The sequence below is a fragment of the Pempheris klunzingeri genome, chromosome 17 (assembly GCF_042242105.1).
Source record: "Pempheris klunzingeri isolate RE-2024b chromosome 17, fPemKlu1.hap1, whole genome shotgun sequence".
Taxonomy (NCBI): Eukaryota; Metazoa; Chordata; class Actinopteri; order Acropomatiformes; family Pempheridae; genus Pempheris; species Pempheris klunzingeri.
The window spans coordinates 6,008,215-6,029,060 of NC_092028.1; the positions used below are offsets into that span (position 1 = coordinate 6,008,215).

The following is a 20,846-nucleotide window of genomic DNA, read 5'->3' on the forward strand; positions in this document are numbered from 1 at the left end:
GTGTTGTGACATATATGCATGTTTGTTCCACATGCTACTTGAAACAAAAATGTGAAATGTTGAAACACTTGGGAGTGATCTACTAACTTTGCTGCTGTGTCAGGGGTAATCGAGGGCCCACATGACGTGATGTGTGTGATGTGTGTGATGCGTGTGACGTCGTCTCAGCTGCTTTTAACTTTTAACCGAATGGCATTTGATGTTTACAGGCAAACATACATAACAATGTCATATAAAACGCTTTTAGATGTTGCTGAAAACAAAACTATGACAAAGGCATTCATTCACATTTTCAAAATAGTTTTCTGATGAGACTTTTACTTGGGACTGATATACCGAATGACATTTTCATACTTTAGAGCACCAAAAATCCCATCATTTATAATTATTTGTAATTACTACATCAACATAAGCGTGATATTCAATCTTGTATTCACTGATGCAGTTTCATTGTAGCATCTTCATAGGCCCACCAGTACACGACAGGATACCATATATTACCAGGAAGTATCAGAACACAGAATGGGCCTAGTTTTGTCCAGCTCAGCTACTAGTCAAGTTTTAAGTCAAGTTTTAAGTTAAAGTTTTAGTATATCATTATTTCTGTTTTATTATTAGAACTCTTACCTTCCTATTTGCATGTTCGTCTGTTTTGATCCATCTAAAGAATGTTGAAATAGATGGACAGGGTGTAGGAATATAGTGGAACACGTTGTTCACGCTTGTAAACCTGAAAACACCCTGTTATTATTGTTGTGCAGCTCCCATGCTGAACGTCTGGCCTCAGGAGTTTCCATGTGCATTAATCCTGCTTGGGCTGCTCCTCCAGTCTGATTCCACAGTAACATGCAGCAGGGAGTTACACATCTAACATGTTGACCCCAAACTTGGGATTAACTTAAACCAGAGGCTTGTTTAATCGTTTTCTCTTAGTTCTTTAGCCTTGACAACAGATTGGAAAGACGCTGACAGGTTGCTGTAGGTGTTTTGGTCAAAGAGCCACTGCTTTTTTTACTTGATTTTCCATTTGATTGAGAGGCACTCAGGGAGAATGAGGAAATGGCATGCTTCAGTCCTCAGGACCCCTCATACTTCATACCAGCAGCAGCAGCCTGAGGCACTTCGCTCTTACAAGTCTCAACTGGCTCAACAGCATCACCAGATCTCCGTTTTGAACCAAAGACAAGTTCACCTTCTCTCATGTGACTCTGTCTGGACCCAGCTGAGAAACTCTCTTACAGAAAACGATCACCGTATTCACACATCCACCACCGGACAACAGACTCACCTGATCCTTCTCTTTCTTGCTCCCAGTCTTCCCTCCACCTCCGCCTCTCTCCTTGTCGTACTCCATCCTGCGCTCCGGCCGTGCGCTCTGATCGCACTGATCCGGACCAGCTGTGCGTCCTGCGGCTCCGCCCACGCAGAGCTCGGCCCAGCCTCCTCCACCATCAGTGGTCGTCCTACGAATTGTCTCTCTCTCATAAATGCTGTCCAATATGTCGAGTTACTTTATGACAAGTAAAAGTCATGTGCACAAGTAGATTAGATTAGATTCAACTTTACTGCCGCGGAGAACAAGTGCTGGAGTGCAACCAGAAGTCTAACCAGAAGTGCAGAACGAAAATGTGCAAATTGATATATAAAATTCAATTCAATTCAATTTTCAATTCAATTTTATTTGTATAGCCCAATATCACAACAGAGTGTCTCATAGTGCTTTACAATCTATCACCTCATTCTTTCATTCTTTCACCATACATTATTTTTTGTATATACTGTACATGTAAACATATATATATTTCATATTTTTTATTCCCTCTCTTTGTATGTGTGAATCAGAACTGCTGCTGACTTGAAATTTCCCCATTGTGGGATAAATAAAGGAATATCTTATCTTATCAAAGTTCACTGAAATAAACAAGTGTAAGCGAACAAACAATCTAATAAAGAGTCCAGCAGTCGATGAGGCCAATGGATCAGTCCAGTGGATCAGTCCGAGGCATCACCTGCCCTTTATGACCCTCCTTCTTCGGGCAGTGAGGGATGAATATGTTAAGATATATAAAGTGTGAACAATATGAAGTGTTGGGGAGTAATGGACTGCATCTAGTTAAACTAGTAGTTGTAGCAGTAGCATGCTGGTACTTCCACTGTATTCATATCTGCAGACAGATTTAAGTAGTTCAGTTACCTTTTTTTTGCCATTATTGTGTAGTTCTAAGTGTGGAAGTACAACAGTGCAAAAATACTGTGATGGCAGCAGTGAGTGGTGTTCAGGGGATGGAGGGCACTGGATGGAACATACTCAGAATATCAACACTAAAACTGCTTGTTCTGCAGAAAATGTCATGTTCGAATAGATTGTTAATATGTCAACGTGCAGTCACGCATGTCATTTAGTGGTTCCCAAACAAAGGGTGTCATGTGTAGAGGCACTGAAAGAGTTAATCTGCATGTGGAGGGGAGAGCAGGGGCCTGGGACTGTTTGAAGCAGCCTATAAAAGAGGATGGCGTTCAGGTGTGAGTCCCTTTCCTGACCTGCAGCTGCAGAACGCTGAGTTCAGACAGAAGTTTTACTCTGTGACTGTTAGTGCACTTTGTTCCTCTCACATGTTTAAGATGGCTTTAAGCCTTATAGTATCATTGTTGACTCCAGTTGTTTGGAAATTTGCCTATTTTTACACAGTATGGTAATTCCTATTACATAGTCCTCAGTTAACCATCTACCATGGGGCCACTATGATCATCTCTGTCATCCCTTGTTCAAGGTCAGATTTAGGGATAGGGAGCTTGATGACAAAACTAAAATAGTTAATACATTGGTAATATATTGTCCATATTTTTTTGTTGTCTTTTTCATAAAAATGCCTCTCTGAGGGCATTTGTCTTTCAGCCCACTGGATCTCCACAAATTAAAACGTACACATACAAATCAGATCCTGTATTTCCTCCAGTCATCAAAGTGAACGTAGAAGTACTGTGGAATTCTTCCTATTATGGTAAATATGCACTACAGAGACCACTGTGGTCTAGTTAAACATTATTTTGCTCTGGGGAGAGAGAGAGAGAGCGAGAGAGAGTGTGTGTGCGTGAGAGTGTATGGCAACACTCAGAGACTAGGGAGACGGCACACAGCCAGAGAGCTGAATGTTCTTCATATTAAAGTAGACAGTTTCAGCCTGAAGCAAGATGGTCCTCCCATGGGGAGTCTGTAGTCACAAGGAAGTCAGAAATAAGACACAAGCGTCCCTCTGTGCAGACTGTCTCTGGTGTCAGATGTGAAAGTCGTCCTTGGTCTTTCTCTGGCCAACCACTGATTCCTGATGGATGACCTTCAACCTTTTCCCAGTGGACGATGTGAACAGTTTTGGTCTAGGCTTGACAGAGTAGCTCAAACTATTACACCAGCCCTGTGCTCGCCACAGCTTGACACACCCAAGAGAGTTTATGGGTGCGGGTGACAAACCAGGAACAGGCACAGAAAAGCACAGGCACTAAACACTGAAGACGTGGACGTGGAAGAAGTGACGACAAACAAAGGATTTGTCCCGGTGTAAGTAAAGGCTGACCGATGAGGGGCGTGAAGACAGGTGAGGTTCACAAGGACAAGGCACAGACAATCACAGGAGCGGGAAATTACACAAACACAGGAAGTGACGAATGAGGAGGAGTCTACTACAAAATAACAATGAAGGACCAACCAGACTACAATATAGAAACACAACAGGGGAATTGAGGACCCAAAAAAGTATGTTTAAGAACCTTTAAGACACATACACTGCTCACAAAAAGTTAGGGATATTCGACTTTCAGGTGAAATTTATGGAAAATGTAAAAAGTTAATGCGACAGTGATATTATATCATGAAAGTAGGACATTTAAGTAGAAGCATGCAATGGTGATTTCTTCATCTCAAACAATTTATTGAAAGAAATTCTAACAACGGTGGTGGGTATACCACAACAAAACATTTTCAGTGTCTCAATAAATTGGGATGTGGCCAAAGGACGTCCACTCCTCTCCTTTCTGTGACTCTTCCAGTCTCTGTATCACTGTTACAACCTCCTGATGACACTCTGTGACCCTCTACGCTCAGTGGACACCTCCGTCTGTTAGGTGTCGTCTTGGTCTCATGATGTCAGAATGTGAACAGCATGATGAGGAGGACTGTTTAAATACCAATTCTAACTGAAGCAGGAAATGTATTGGTTGATTCATGGATCAAACCTGTTGTGAATTTTGCTGTTAATCACCTTGTTAGAGAACAGCACCTTGTGCAAAAAGTACTGAAACACTGAACAGTTGGACATGTGCATTCAAAGGTTTAGAGAAGGTCACATTAAGTTCACCTGGAAAGGTTAGAATGCATTTTAGGTTCATCCTGAAATTTCACCCGAAAGCTGAATATCCCTAACTTTATGTGAGTAGTGTATGTTCAAGACCAAACATACCGAAGGGGAGAACAGAGGAGGATCATGACAACCACAACAGTTTGTGTCCCTTATAAGTTCATGTTGGAATATAACAGCCTTCCTCCAGTCATAAAGTGATTGTAGAATTACTGTCAATATGTGTTAAAAAGAACGTTGTGGTCTATTTAGGCAGCATTTTTCTCTGTGGGAAGAGATGATAATGGTGTTTACAGTTTCAAGCCCTGAATCTCTTCTGTGTGTGTGTGTGTGTGTGTGTGTGTGTGTGTGTGTGTGTGTGTGTGTGTGTGTGTGTGTGACCTTGCAGGCGATAGTCGGAGATTAAGGAGACAGCACAGGAAACAGTAGCTGGACAACTCAGGAAACCTGCTTCCTGCTATTTCTGCTTGCTATCACCAAGGGGGCAATTATAGGACATGTGACTGCAGTGGAGCTGTAAGGGCCACAAAACCAGATAAAAGAAATGTATGATGCCATTTTAGAGCTAAAGAAGTAATGAGCCTCTCGTATTTTCAGTCCCATCAGTGGAGAACTTTCGCAATTGACAACATGTAGTGACATTGCTTGTTCTGTGGAAACATATTCAGTCCGCTTCATCAAATATTAATTCCACTACAGTGTCAGCATTTAAATCAAATGAAATTAATGAACTGCTTCAAGTGCTACATTTAGAAATGGCTGTGTTTTTTATGTGCCAACGTGCAGTCTGAAGGTGTGTAGAGTTTCTGCTGTCCTGATATCAGTGGGGAGTGTGTTGCACAATTGTGGAGCCAGGACAGCAAACGGTTGAGATTCTGTTGAGCAGTAGCTGGGCCCCCTTCCTAGTGAGGAAGTAGAAGACGCTGGGCAGGAGCAGAGCGAGGTGGGCGGGCTGGAGAGGATGGTTTGGCCACATCCTGGATGTAGGATGGGCCTGAGCCGGTAGACAAGATGACACATGCAGGCAGACCAGCCAGTAGACAAGAGGTGACAAGAGAGACCAGTCAGAACGGACGTGTCCACCTTGTGTCTTGGAGAAAGAGTCTGCTGGAAAGCCGGGGCAGAGTACCACTCTAGATTAAAGCCAGTTGACATCACAAGAACAGTCTGCAATCAGATTAAAGTCTAGTAACACCAAAAGAACAGCACTCAATAAGACTAAATGATTTATAAACCAGAGCAAAGAAAGTTCTGTGTGGAAAGTAAATATACTCTGATAGCCAAATTCAAGACTGCTACTTGAAGTATGTAACCCCAAGAAAAAAACAATTAAGATTTATATTTTCTATTTTTGATTATAAAAGCTGACAAACATTAGACAAAATGTGAAAAAGACCATCAGGCTATTAAGACTAAACATGAAAATATTAAGGTGTATGGGAGCATCAAGAGATCTGAGTTTGATTGAATACACTGCGTATGTCACAGTAAAGAGATCAAACATGTTACAGTGTATATACAGACATGATATACATACATATGCACAGTGTCAGTATCAAAATATGTGTGTTAACTGTTGAGTGCAGGGTGCTGAGCAATTTTTGATTTTGAGTCTGGCTATTTCAGTTGTATGTGTGTGTGTGTGTGTGTGTGTGTGTGTGTGTGTGTGTACAAATCATAAACAAATGTTTTGTAACACCATTTGACCTTGAGCTGAAATTACTTTATTTTGAGCTACACCTGTGAGGTAAGGTAGGCTGAGCTTTACTTTTATTTGCAAGACGGAAAAACAAAACAATGTACATAATTGCACAGAATGTAAAAAAAAAACTCAAATAATGAAAACAATTCACACGTTCATTACACATCAACCAGGAAATCTTGTTTAAATCCACTGTAGACTTTTACCAGAAATGACATCTCATATTCTTCATAGATTTCTTTTCTTTTCTGGGACATCAGTCATTCATTTATTTATATGTATGTTTTATTTTACTTTCTCTGCATGTAGTGTGAGTATTTTTCATTATGCTGATTTAAAAAAAAAAAAAGAAGAAGCAGCCACATTTATGAGAATGTACCTGGTCGTGTATGATGACCACACCTAACAGCAACATGGACAAAAGCAATTAGTAAACAGAAATACTGAATATTCATACAAACTGAATGATAGTTTTGAAACGTTGTGCCTCAACTTAATATTTAGTGATAACACTGATGACATTTCCGTCTATATAAAAGTAATTAAAGCCTGGACAGCCTATCTGTAACTTTGACACCTTGTCCTCTTTGACTGCCTGTTGGATACCTGCAGTCAAACTGCTCAGTGGGTCCCAGGAGTGAGCCCGTGGCAAAGTGCTACTTCTGCTGCCATCTTCTGGTGCAAGAGTTTTCAACAATTCCTAATGTGACATCATGATCGCATGCAGTCCAAAAGAATCACTCCTTAAAACTAAAGGAGATTATTATAACAGTACGTTTCTGCCATTAATGAAATAACATTTCTGTCTGTAAAACACTGAATGAAATAAGTGAATGACACATTCAAAAAAAGACTTCTACAGGTGCTGGATCAGAAAATAAAATGAAGCCACACTCTACTGAGAGCTCCCAGCAATTCCATTTAACAGAGGCAAAGGGCTGAATATAGAATAATTTATAGATTCAGGTCGTAGTTATGAGCTGTCATCTTCTTCACAATTGCAGTGCAAGCCCCTCTTAGGCTCTAAGGGATTTTTTAGAGCTTCGTCAAAAAGCTGAAATGCCTCATTAGACACATGTTGCCTGGTGGAGAGAAATGTCTTACGAGAACTAAACAAGAACATTGTTGTTGTGCTAGCTGATAAGGGTGGTTCCATAGTTGTGCTGGATGAGTGTGACTATGATCAAGAACTGAATTGACAGCTCATAGTTGATAAATATCCAGTAATTCTGTGACCACAGAAAGCAGAGATTTGTTTCTCAGTGGATCTGTCACCCTGTAATTCTCTGATAGTTCCTCAGGGAGGTAGTCCAGTGTCGTCAGTGTCGTCAAAGACCTATAGGGTGAAAGAAATACTATAAGAATTCAACACAAACTGTTCAAACTGTCCATGGCTGTGCCTTTTAACTGCAAATACAATAATCTTTGTACTTTAGTGAGTACAAACCAGTTTGGTTAACCCTTTCATGCTTGAATTATGAAGGATTTTTTTCACGAGTCAGGATTTTTTTACTAAGTGTTTTTATTCATCTTCAGGCATGAAAAACAAGGTTTAAAACTTTTTTTTTTTCAACCCATATTTTATAAAAATATATTTACAAGTCTAGTAATTGAAATATAGCTAGTGATGCATGATGTACAATTCAGTGGACATGTGATTAATCATAATTTCCTCCCAATATAAAATCAATACTTGGAAAATGTAGCAATTGGTCCTTAGATGTTACTTGATGTCACCAAATTTTTCTTACCTGCAAGGGTTTCTTTTTATAGAAGGTTTGAACAGACTTGATGTTTCTGGCTGTCTGTCGACCATCTTGGTTTCACTCTTTCTTTTTTTTTTCACTTGCAATGGCATCCCACTGGGTAGCAGTGTATGAGATGATGCAGTAGCATCCACTGTAGAGGCTGATGTGCAACTATGCCATCAAAACTCGTGCATGTACAAGAAAACAGAGGCAATCCTGAGATTCATATCTGCTTGAGAGGAATGTAAATAAAAATCTACTGCTTAAGTGCCTCTGAAATGTGGTATATTCAGGTGAAGTACGAGTCTTGTACTTTGATAAACAAGATGCCAAGGTATGAAAAATCTCATCACTACTCACAGAGAGGTCCAATCCATTTACTAGAAATGATACATCACACGCACACGTACATCAGTAAAAGTCATGGAAACAGAATGCTGGCGTGACCCAAGGTGATATTAGAGCCATAAGACCTTAAAGTGTCTCATCTGCACCTGCACAATCAGTCCACTGGAAGCTGAGCTCCTGGATAATGTATCACCTGGAAAACCTCTTTTGGAAAACGATTTGTTGGAGAACTTTAGCAGAGGAAAACTGAACTGGAGACCAACTAAGCAGGTAAAACATCTTCAGCAAATGTATTCTTTAATCTTCCTCATATACCCCAAAACATTTTACAATGAAATTAGTGGAATGGAAATACACACAAACTTTATTTGGAGTAAAGTTAATATGAGCTGGTAGGAATGTAGAATATGTCAGTAGTGTAGTTATTTGAAAACTTTTGGTATTTGTAAAAAAGACTGAGCAATCTTTGGTACCTGACATAAAACTGCTTTGCTGTTTAATTCAGTCAAATAAAAGGAAAAGTCCAACATGTCAAATGATCCTGTGTTCTGTGAGATTTCATGTAATCAGGCATCACTGTGAGTAGTGTCACTCACACATACAATAAAACTAAAAGTCCTTAGCCATGCCGGTAGCCTGTAACAGTCAGTACGTACCAGAAATAATGTTGGATGAATGAAACATGGAGGAAAAAATTTCTAAAATATTATATTATATATTACATATATTATAATATGTATCATATTTTCTACCTGTGCCCTGAGGGTGGCACTGGTATAAAGGCCATTAGTCATCTCCAGCACCTCTGTGGATGTGGAGAGCAGAGGTTTGTTTCTCAGTGGATTTGTCATCTATGACAACTAAAAAAAACGAATTTTGCCCTCATGCCCGTTCCGAAAATTGAAATCATCAATACAACATCATTTATGAGATCCTAGAGCCCAACCCCCCTAGGAACCAAGTATTATGCAGCATTGTAGGCCAAACCATTGAAAAGATCATTTCCAACATGGCCAATGGTAGTTATGTCACAGTAGTGGCCAAATGTTGAGTAATTACATCAAGCAAAAACACTTGTTCTAATAGACTGACATTATAAAAAAAAGAGACACATGTAGAATTGTGATTACATTTTGTTAGCCACCCCAACCCCTGCACAATGACTCCCTTCGCTATCAGAATTTGATCCATTCAGTCTGATAACATTTGGAAATTCTAGAAGAGCCGCACAATTTTAGCCCTTTCAAGTTAGCAAAGGGCAACCTTCGTAGGAAACAACAGGGCAGCATTGTAGAGCAAAACACCAAGTGTCTTGAGATTACATTTGTTATGAATTGGCACTAAATAAAGTTTGATTGATTAAAATATTGTTTTTCTTTAATTCATTATTATTTCTAAAAAAAATCATTCACAGCACAGCACATCCTGTAATTATGAGTATGGAGACATTACTCCAAAACAATTTACTTTCATGAAACGGATTATCATCAAATCATACCAACTATATATACTGTACATTATTACTTATGGAAAAACCACTAGATAGACCTATTAAAGCTGGTATTGGCTCTGAAACATTTCCCAACTTCATGTCACCTTTTTGTCTTCATATATAAAAGATACCGATGTCATGATGAACACCACCTGAGGGACATAACAGACCCCCTGTTGGACAACCTACTAATGATGCAGTCAAAATGGAATGCAGAACCCTGACTCAGTGACGTATGCAGGAATCCTGTTTGTGGACCACAGCTCAGCATTTAACACCATCATCCCAGAGGTCCTCCATCACCCAGCTCATCATACCAGCCCCCATGTCAGTGGATTACAAACTTCCTGACAGACAGGAGGTGGCAGGTGAAGCTGGAGACAATACCATCCCTGGCAGCACTGGCATGCCCCACAAATGTGTGCTCCCCCCTCTGCCTTTCTCCTACACCAATGAGAGCAGGAGGCCTGTTTGTTGAATGCCTGAAGTTAGACTCATAGGTTAGGGTGACGAGTCTGCACACATGTGGGAGGTTGAAAAGCTCTGGTGCAGTCAGACAACCTGGAGCTGAAGAAACTCAAAATGATGAGAGTGGACTTTTTATCTTTTATCTTCATATCATTATCACCATTGTTGAATATAAATCTGAGCACTCGGTATTTAGTGTAGCCCATACACATAGATATGTATACAAATCTAATCACTCAGTACTTATTCCTGCACTCTTTACGTTCTGCACTGGTGCATTCTTGCTTACTTTTTACAGGAACAGTTAAACTAGTCAGTTGTTGCTTTTTATTGACATTTATATACATAAATGTGCACGTATGTATTTTTGTATCCAGTTAAACGTTCTTTTTTTTTTTAAAACCACCTTTGCTGAGCTTCATTGTCCTTGTTTTTAGCAATATGTTTATTTCTATCTTCAGCTCTTGGACCTGTAACAGTCAAATTCCTTGTACGTGTGCACAAATGTGGCTAATAAAGTGCCCATACTTAGATTTGAAACATTATTTTGGAAGCGTTTATATAGCTGTAGCAAACATTATATTCAAAGTATAATTAACAGAGCCCACTATTTTTAACAGGTTTTAATATCTTTATATGAGCTGCTATAGCCCAAACTTTATTCTCTTTCTTGTGCACTTTGTTTAAACCCATTTAAGCAAGTACTATACTTTTTCTACATTTCCAATGTACTTCTATATTTAGTGTAAGGGATAATTGCTTCCTTTGGATTTTATTACTAATGTTTAAATTTGACCAGATTTTTTGATGCATCGCATATATAGATGTTCTTGTTAAAAGTCCTACACAGTTTTGCACCCTATCCTTTGTATCCTAGCAGATAAAAGGTGTCAGCTCTACTCTGATTGGTCTATTCTGAGTAAATTCACTCTGATTCATGCAAATCACAGCCATCTGAGTGATGAACGTCAAATATGAAACAGCACAGCAAAACCAAGTTAGTTGTCTAACATTTTGTTTCCGTCTTTTGAAAAGGGCATCTTACTGAATAACAGTGAGGGAAGCATTTTCTATTGAAGAGCTACATAAGTTAGTAAAACTTGTGAGGAAAAATTCAGTGTTCTCACATGCACAACTAAATGTGGCAGTGACGAACAAACTGTATGATGAGACTGAATCAGAGTGGACGCCACTCAGCTCAGAACACTTTGTAGACAAGAGAAACGTTACATTTACAGTTTATTAGTTTTATTTAAAAAAAACAACCAAAAAAAAAAAGCAGCCAACGAAAAAAAATAAAAAATACAAAAGAGAAAAATCTAAGAGTGCCAACATGGTTATTACTGTTCAGACCGACTCAAGCAGCCTGACAAACATTGTATGAAAACAAACGTGGGCTCCAGGGCAGCTGATAGAGCTGTGGAGTCAGCTGGAACCAGCCACTATTTGGGCAACATCTCCTTTCTTTAAACACAGCTTCTTTGTTTAGGTTTACTTAGCATTTGCTGCCTTTCATTGGAGGGGGGGCATGATAACAGGCCTGTAGCATGCTCCAGCAACACAGTACTGGTGAGCAGCAGAAGAGGTCTTTTATTTCATTAACCTTTGTTGCAGAAAACTACTGCAGTTCAACAATACTGTGTTGGCTGATTTACTGCATGCAAATACACATTCCTGGTCTAAGACCTTGGTGTGTATTGGGCGTTACTCTACTGTACAATGCTGCTGTGATAACTTTACAGAGTAAAGCTGCGCTGTGCCTCCAAGTCTTGATAAACCTATAGGCTAACTTCCTGGGTGGTACACACAAAAACAGAACCCTTGAATTATTCTACTTATGGTATCTATGAACTGGTACACAAGTGGAGGAGGCAGAGTTTCTTGATTATACAGAAATCAGAATCAAAATTAAGGGGAGACCAATACCAGGTCATGTAATGACCATACAGAGGGCCATAGTGACTGACTAGTAATACTATGCAGACATGTCAGCAGGGCCGTAGTGTTGATGTCTATACGGATCTTGCACATGCAAAAGGACAGGAACCCAAAAGCAAAACCCAAGATGATGGTGGACACAAACACCAGGCACATGTCAAACACGTTTTGTTGAGTGACTACAGCACAATGAATCACCACGCCAATGCACTTTGACCCAAAGGATGTAAAAGTAAAAAAAAAAAAAAAACCTTTTAAATACTGTTAACATTTGAACAAGTAAATGACAAAAAAAAGACAGTCTTTAAAATGCTGCTGCATGGGGAGCGTCAAACTATTGTACAGACTCCCAGCCAAACAGTATAATCTGTCCTCTAAGACAAACTAAGACAGGGAGGGACAGAGAGAGACTTCTAGCGCATCCTGTACTCTGATGTCTTTGACATCTCACACAGCTGACCCTTGAAGTCGATGTCTACGGTGAAGTCCAGATCTCTCTGCAAACCAACAAGTCACAGTCAGACAAGATGCGCACAGCAACCAAATGCAGCAATGAAACAGATTCTTTGAGTCAGATCACAGCAAGAGTGAAATATTTTGATAGTGGAGCTTTACTTACATTGTTCTTGACATTTGGCTTCATGCTGATGGTGCCAAAGATCTCCTCACCAGTCTTGACAGTCAGGTAATCATCCAGGTAGAAGACAGTCTGCTTCCAGTGGGTGTAAGGCGACTCTGGGCCTGAATAGAGGAAAGCAAAGTTTGCATGAATAGTCGTCTGCTAAAACAGAGTTCATTCAAAGCGAGTCACGGTCTCAAACAGGATCCCATTCTAGAAGTGCCAGATTTAGTATTTACTTTGTGCAGATGTGCACTGTGTTTTTCAGCAATTTTGTATACATAAATCTGCATGAATCTAGTACCTGATTTACTAGGACATCTGCATATTATGCAGTCGTCTCTTACCCCCTCCAATCATTCTTTGAGTGAAGGATTTTCCTCACACCAACAGTTCAGTGGTGGGATTTCGATGACTTTGGTCAGATTTCAGGCAAATCAGATCTTTAAGACAGACCATCTACGTTGTTATTCACGAGTGACCCGATTGCATTTGTGTGTCCAGACAGCAACATACACTACTCACAAAAGGTTAGGGATATTCGACTTTCAAGTGAAATTTATGGAAAAAGTTAATGCGACAGTGATATTATATATCATGAAAGTAGGGCATTTAAGTAGAAGCATGCAATGGTCATTTCTTCATCTTAAACAATTTATTGAAAGAAAAGCTAACAGTGGTGGGTGTACCACAACAAAATTTTCAGTGTCTCAATAAATTGGGATGTGGCCAAAGGACGTCCACTCCTCTCCTTTCTGTGACTCTTCCAGTCACTCTGTATCACTGTTACAACCTCCCGATGACACTCTGTGACCCTCTAAGCTCAGTGAACACTTCCACCTGAGGACTTCCTGTTTGAAGCCTCGCAATGGCGAGGTGCTGTTGATCAATTGTTAGGTGTCGTCTTGGTCTCATGATGTCAGAATGTGAACAGCATGATGAGGAGGACTGTTTAAATACCAATTCTAACTGAAGCAGGAAATATATTGGTCGATTCATGGATCAAACCTGTTGTGAATGTTGCTGTTAAGCTTCTTGTTAGAGAACAGCAACTTGTGCAAAAAGTACTGAAACACTGAACAGTTGGACATGCGCATTCAAAGGTTTAGAGAAGGTCACATTAAGTTCACCTGGAAAGGTTAGAATGCATTTTAGGTTCATCCTGAAATTTCACCTGAAAGCCAAATATCCCTAACTTTTTGTGAGTAGTGTATGTGCATAGATAGCTGTGGTAACGAACAACAAACTGGTGATGCGGCTTTCAATACAGAAGCGTGAAAAACGAAGATCCCAAGTTCACCCAAAGTGCAAGCAGACAAAATTATTCCAGTGTCTGTCCACAAACTGTTCAGTGTTGTCCTACATCATCCTGCTGGTAGAAGCACGGATTCTGTTCAGCTGCTAATGCACTTCAGTCACTCTGGATTTGACGCTGTCTGAGTGATGCAAATGACACTTTGAAGTCAGATTTGAGCGTCCAGATTGAGACGCACCTGATGCATCTGATTTGAATTTCAAATCGAAACAACCAAAGTCAAACTACCTCAATGTGTGGATCCCATTTGCGAAAGAACACATTTCATGTGGTTCTTTCCAGTCTGTCCAGATGTGGGAAAAATAATGATTTGGGCTGGCAGTCTGAACAAAGCCTATGAGACCCACAAGCTCAGAATAGTTTTGATTCTACTGACAGACGACCCTTAAAAAGAGAGACACTCACTCAGTCTCTACACAGTAAATGCAGCCAAACACTTAAATGATGTCTTAAAAGATTTGCCAGAATGACAAGCAAAACAGCTAAATCCTTACATGTAGTTAGCTGTTGGGTGAAGGGTTGCCAATATAAAAAGGCTCCACAGCATTAGACATAATTGATTACATCATTATCAGACGAAGAACACTGAATACACTTAACGATACTGTGCATGCCTAATTTTTCCTGAGGATAATGATCTTGTCACTATTCAGGCACATTGCTTTTATCCAGTCTAATAGCCATGACACAATGACTGCAGGTTAACAATGCATTATCAGTATAATTGTGTAACTACAGAGGCTACAGGTGTATTGTGTGTTTGAAAGAAGACTAACTGGTGGAGAAGCCGGTCCTCTTGTGACAGCGAGTGAACTCGATGTTGAAGTAGGTGACCAGGGCGTGGATGTAGTCGTTTCTCTTCACTTGCAGGCAGAACGGCGAGGTGAAGGTCAGGTCCTCTGCCTTCACTGTGTAGATGTCCACCTCCTGAACAAACATACCCATAAAACAACATCAGACCAAATGTGTTCCATTTCAGACTCCCTTACAGAAAACAAAACTAGAGTTAATACCCATTTCCCATTATCATACGAGAAGCATAACAATATCAAACAAGTTATCCGTCCTCCCACCTTGATAAGGCAGGCACTGCTGACCAGCTGCTTGGGGTCCACCACATCAACCAGGGGTTCCTTAATTGCCACCTCCTTGATGCATGACATATCAAACCCATACACGTTCTCCCACCCTAACAGAGAGAGAAACACAGGTCAGTTCACTGAAAACAATGCAATGGATTAAAGTCTGACTGATTAGTTCATCCATTTGATCGCATTATGGACGAAGACTCCTATTCCACAGCATACACCTGTGATACCGCTCGACTGCCACAGGCTTCCTAAAACCCCGGTACCACAGGTGACTTCCTACCTATTTATAGGCTTAGTTTGGGTCAGGTGACAGACTACTCACAGTGGATTTTGTAGTCCTTGTACTGCCTGTCTTCGATGGCAGTGACATATAGGGTTGCCCTGTCTGGGAAAATTAGTCCATCTGGTTTCTGTCAGAGGGGGAAAAAGACTTAAGTCTGGGAGGCATGTGACAGACCGTCCATCCTGTACAACAGCCATCAAACACAGTACAAAACTGAGCCAACATTATTATTAGGTATTAATATCTGGACTCCCAAGGTGCAATAGAGCTTAAAAATGTACTCGTTAAACTGGAGTGAAATATATAAACTTGTAGAACACTGATACAGCCAGTTAAATTAGTTTACTTTAGATTCTGGCTCCCAACTGCAGAAATTAACATTTTGGATTTCAATCCAATAGGCTTTGACTTTGACTTATGTATTACAGGAATAACTTGAACAGCTCCGGTTTACACCCGACTAGCTTATTTTCCATATCAACAGCCACTCATGGCACTGTAGTAATTTGCCATGGAAAGGCAAGGAACTGACAGCACAGAGAACTGCTTCAGAAGACACCAGCTCCACAAACCTACAGGGGGAGGTAGACAAATACACATACCAGCCACTTGTCCCTAGCATAAATGACTGTGTTGAGCATGGACTCGTAGAAGAGACAGTAGCCCATCCACTCTGATATGATGATGTCTACTCCTTCAACAGGCAGGTCCACCTCTTCCACCTTCCCCTTGATGATGGTCACAACTGGGGACACAAGAGGCCATAAGGTACATCAGACATTTTACTCCCTGATCCTCGTGACCTAGAAATATTGTAAAATGGTGAAACCCTACATGCATCACCAAGATTGGATTCCATTTACTCACCATCATCCATCTTATTGGCCTTGACAATTTTCACAGCGTAGTCAGAGATGCTGCTGCACTCAATCTATTAAGATGAAGACAAAAAACACTTGAATTCATGCCCTCTCTTTGGACTATAAACTCGACAGTACCCCTGACCAAACCCCACAAACCAGTGATGCACTTACTACATCCAGTGAATGAAACTTACCCCTATAACCTTCTTGGCCCCAGCTTTGGCAGCAAACATGCAGAGAATGCCAGTCCCACTACCCACGTCCAGCACCACCTTGTCCTTAAATAGATGCTTGTTGTGGAACATGGAATTGCGGTAGGTCAGAGTGCGAACTTCATCTTTCAGCATCTCCTACAGTGGCAGTAGAAAAAAAGACCAAATAAAGAAGGGTTAGGATCTTGTGACTTGAATTGATATGCTTTATTTGTGTTGCTAATTCAAATATGAGCGTGTTGCAGTTCTAGAATTTACCTCGTGGATGCCAAAGTGGGCATATGAGTCAAAGTAGTAGTCCTTTGATGTCATATCCTCGGCTGCAGGCTTGGCTGAGCTCTCCCCCTGAGAAACCTCAATCAAAAACACATTCAGTTACAATGTGGAGTTGACAAGGAACTTTGTCATACCAACACACATTTACACATGGGAAGGTACGAAATTACAACCTACGATTTGCTGTTTTGGGTTTAAAAGACATATCAAAATACTAAACTAAATTAGTGTGTCAGATGTGGTGTGGAAAATTGCGCAGAAACGCAACAAACAGCAGCTCTAACCACATCATGAAAGCTACAGATAAGTTTGGATTCTTTGAGGGCTTCAGGGCACAGGCGGAATACTTAACCCAGCAAAAAATAACAGCCTTAAGGTAAACGTAAAGCTAGAACTAACCCTATGACATGATCAGAGCCATTTTAAAAACTACTACTACTACAGTAGCTGACCACACTTTCTAGAGACAGTTTGGTATTAACAAAAAGTCCAGCACTTTAGAACACTCTACACAGGATAAAAAGATTTTTTATCAAGCAGCTGTGGTCATTTGTGGTGCTCGAGTACTGGGGAAAAAAATTAATTTCAAAAACTCAAGACAATGTACTCATTACAGACAATTCAACACTCTGAACACACACAATATGAGAACTAGGCCAACTCGCAGTGATTGGTCAGGTGTGTGGAGGTGTAGTGGTGGGTGGGATTTGAACCGCAGTGTTCTTTCCACACATACACGAGAACTGTTAGGAGGTAATTTTCTCAAGGAGTGGGTCATGATTTTCGAATATTCGCAAAATTATTTTTTAAAAATCGAATATATTACACTATTATAGTTTTGTCTTAGAAGTATATTTTCCTTCCTTTTTACTGGTGCCGGTAGTACGCCCGTAGGGAGCAGTAGATTGATCCGAGGTGCTAAGGTGATGTGGGCACAAAGGTTGTTCAGAGTCCCATTTCATCCGGGCAATCTTCGCAACCGCACATTAGCCAGAAGCAGCCTTAGACACTGGCTTGTTAGCTTAGCTCTTATCCCGGCTCTCTCCCCTCTCCTCCTGGGGTGATCGCCCCTCCCGCTGCGGAGCTTGGTCCGGGTGGACGGAGGATGCCGCGGGAATGATCGACTTTACGCCTGCTTTAATCCAAACGCTTATATCCAACGTTTAATTCTGCCACAAGCAGTACGCGTTTGAACAATGAAAGCAAAAAATAATGAAACGACAATAAAAACAATGTAGCGAAGTTTGCCATCTATTTCAGAGAAATATATCTAATGTGTTTGCCTTGTGAGGAAGGTTTTATTGGACTCGGGGTGATTCAATTTCCCTTGTTTGCAGTTACCAGGGCCAGCCTCCCTCCCAGCACAAAAGGAGGGAGCACATGGGTAAAAGTACCCTGTAATGTGGTCTTGGCCTTTCTTGAGGATTGCCATCCCTAAACCCACACCGTGTCACCTATTTATTTACCTTAAGTCTCAAAATGACTGTTAATCACCGGACGTATTAGCCAGGCCTTTGCTCTCAGTAGAACCAACTCAAAGGTTCGCCAATTGTTTGAGTTAGCTACAAACTGTCCGGCTTTTAAGTTCTGGAACGTTTCTGATCAATGACCAACAAGACGTCACATCATCCCAAAGTCTGCTAATTTAATGTTGATACCGTCAATAACGTTACACCGAAACACCATCAGAAAATATCTTAGCACACGTCAAGAGTCAACTAAAGACAAGCTAAGAGTGGGGCAGAGTAAAATAAGTGGGAGAGTGAGGCAGCATCCATGCTTGAAGTAGCTAGCTAATGCTAGCTCGGAAGCTAACACGTTAGTCCCCATGCGGTCCCACAGGCTCTTCAGCTACAGCCGGCCGGCTGACGCACCAACTAAAACAACGCTTCAACAGTCGCTTAAACTCGCAACGTTGACCCTCAAGTTAAATTATCAAATGAATGAGGTATGGTTTAAGTGTTAAAATCAAATCTCAGCGCTGTCTGATATGCAACGCTTAATGAATGGGTCGGCAACGGCTGTAACGTTAGCTAATTTAAAATGGATGCATCACTGTCTGCTGCGTATGTAATGACGAAAAAACTACTGCTAAGGCTAACAATTTGCCGCATCTTTGCTGGGACAGTGAAAATGTGCGTATAGAATTTAAAAGACAAATGAGGAGTTTGTTGTATTTCATGTGGCGAAACCTTACCTCCATCCTCTCTGTTGGCGCCGCCATTTCGATCTCCTGCTTGACTGCACGAGCTTGAGAGACTTTCCCCTGGCCCCGCCCACGACAGCCAGCTATAAAATAGACGCCGCCCACCAATTTAATACCGTCATTTTCAGGAAGTCCGAATTTTGACTCCGAACTTTGACGAAGAAAACCTTCTCTCTTTCTTTTTCTTCCGGGACACACAGAAAAGACAAAATGTTTAGGATATTAATAAACTGACAATATTGCAATAAATCTTTATCATTTCATACGGAATCTCACATCCACCCTGAGTGACGATGCGACTTTCGTGTGCTGCGGCGTTCAGGGGACCACGGAATGTCTTGTTCTGACCTTTTTTATATAATCTATGGGTCTGATACTTCATCTTTTAATTGGAAATGGTACATCACATTTAATGTTAGATCAAACTAAGCCTTTGGCTTGTCACTTGTCACACACAACAAATTAGCATCCAAATTTAATTCCAAAGATTAATACTAAATTCTGAATACCAAATTTGTTTAGTTTTTGTTTTCTGAGATCTTTCTGGAGCTGCCTCACCACAATTTAATGTGATGTTCTTCATGTTTCCTTTGTGGATTGCATTGAGTGAGAGACAGTGTGCATGCAGAGCACACTTAAAAAAATTAGGTAATTAAAATTGCATGCAGATCCATGAGTCATGTAAACATATTACTGGTTGCAGGATATGGACCAACAATAAAGATGGTGGTGTGAAAAATTGCGCAGAAATGCAACAAACAGCAGCTCTAACCACATCATACAAACTACAGATAATTTTGGATTCTTTGAGGGCTTCAGGGCACGGGCAGAATACTTAACCCAGCAAAAAAACAACAGCCTTAAGGTAAAGGTAAAGCTAGAACTAACCCTATGAAATGATCAGAGTCATTTTAAACTACTACTACTACAGTAGCTGACCACACTTTCTAGAGACAGTTTGGTATTAACAAAAAGTCCAGCACTTTAGAATACCCTAGAAAAACCCTTTAGAAAAAAGATTTTTTATCAAGCAGCTATGGTCATTTGTGGTGCTCAAGTACTGGAAAAAATGATCAGTTTCAAAAACTAAGACAATGTACTCATTAGAGATTTCAACACTGAACACATGTTACTGTTATGTTAATTTGATCTAGCATCTAAATAATAACACAAATGTCGCACTCACTTTAATCCTACAAATGCATATGATTATGCAAATAAAACTGTTACTGCAACTGACATTGAATAAAAACAGAACTGAACAGTAAAAAATAAAATAAAATTTAAAAAAAGCTAAATGAAAGTTGTTCTACAGGGGCATTGTTGAGAAACAGAAACTGAATTGTACATTAGCACGTAAATAACATTATTAATTGAGCTATATTTGCCAAACGTTCATCAATTACACTTCATTATTTTAACAAAGATATAATAACATTTATTTGTTCTGTCAACTACAGCGTTGCATGTTGTTGAAACTTGTTACATTGGTGGATTGATTCCTGGCCTGTCCTACCCCAATGCTAGTGTGCCTGAGCAGAACACTTAAATTCAGACTCCCAGAACAGGCCTTGGGGGGCTACTCCGCCATCATCAGTGTGTGTGCATAGGTGAATGTGACGCATTGTATGGTTAGCACTCTCCACTGAAGCTGGTTCTCGTCCTCTTTGTAGCGTGGGGTTTACTGTGTAGAGGCCTGACCTTCAGACAGCCCAGTCATTCCTCTGGAACTGCCTGAACTGAGGCAGTGACAGTTGTGACCTTTCCTCTCAAAAACACATTTTGTATAATATTAACAATGTTTCACATTCATGGACGTATTATACAACAGATTCAGAACGTACCAAAACTGCGATAATGCTACTTTATATACTTTATTGTATTGGCCCATTCTTTCAGTGTTGCAGAAAACTAAATGTTACTAAATGCCAAG

The 20,846-nt window shown here is 40.4% G+C and overlaps 2 protein-coding genes across 3 annotated transcripts in view; both read right to left on the reverse strand.

The window, feature by feature from the left end:
- Nucleotides 1-1,354, reverse strand: part of trpm4a (transient receptor potential cation channel, subfamily M, member 4a) — a 29,449-nt gene extending 28,095 nt beyond the window's left edge. Inside the window, exon 1 of the mRNA XM_070847787.1 lies at nt 1,289-1,354. Coding sequence (XP_070703888.1) covers nt 1,289-1,354 — 66 coding nt within the window. The remainder of the gene's footprint in view (nt 1-1,288) is intronic.
- Nucleotides 1,355-11,356: 10,002 nt separating this feature from the next.
- On the reverse strand, nt 11,357-18,984 carry prmt1 (protein arginine methyltransferase 1). 2 transcript variants are annotated; one of them, XM_070848330.1, is made up of 10 exons: nt 18,905-18,984; nt 16,690-16,776; nt 16,414-16,569; nt 16,224-16,287; nt 15,959-16,101; nt 15,396-15,483; nt 15,056-15,171; nt 14,759-14,909; nt 12,668-12,789; nt 11,357-12,545 (listed from the first exon to the last, which is right to left on the reverse strand). In XM_070848330.1, exons 1-10 carry the CDS (start codon nt 18,929-18,931, stop codon nt 12,462-12,464), a joined length of 1,038 nt encoding a protein of 345 aa, XP_070704431.1. In that variant the 5' UTR covers nt 18,932-18,984; the 3' UTR covers nt 11,357-12,461. The 2 variants fall into 2 exon arrangements, with proteins under 2 accessions (XP_070704431.1, XP_070704430.1); XM_070848329.1 differs by having other exon boundaries at nt 16,690-16,785.
- Nucleotides 18,985-20,846: the final 1,862 nt, after the last annotated feature.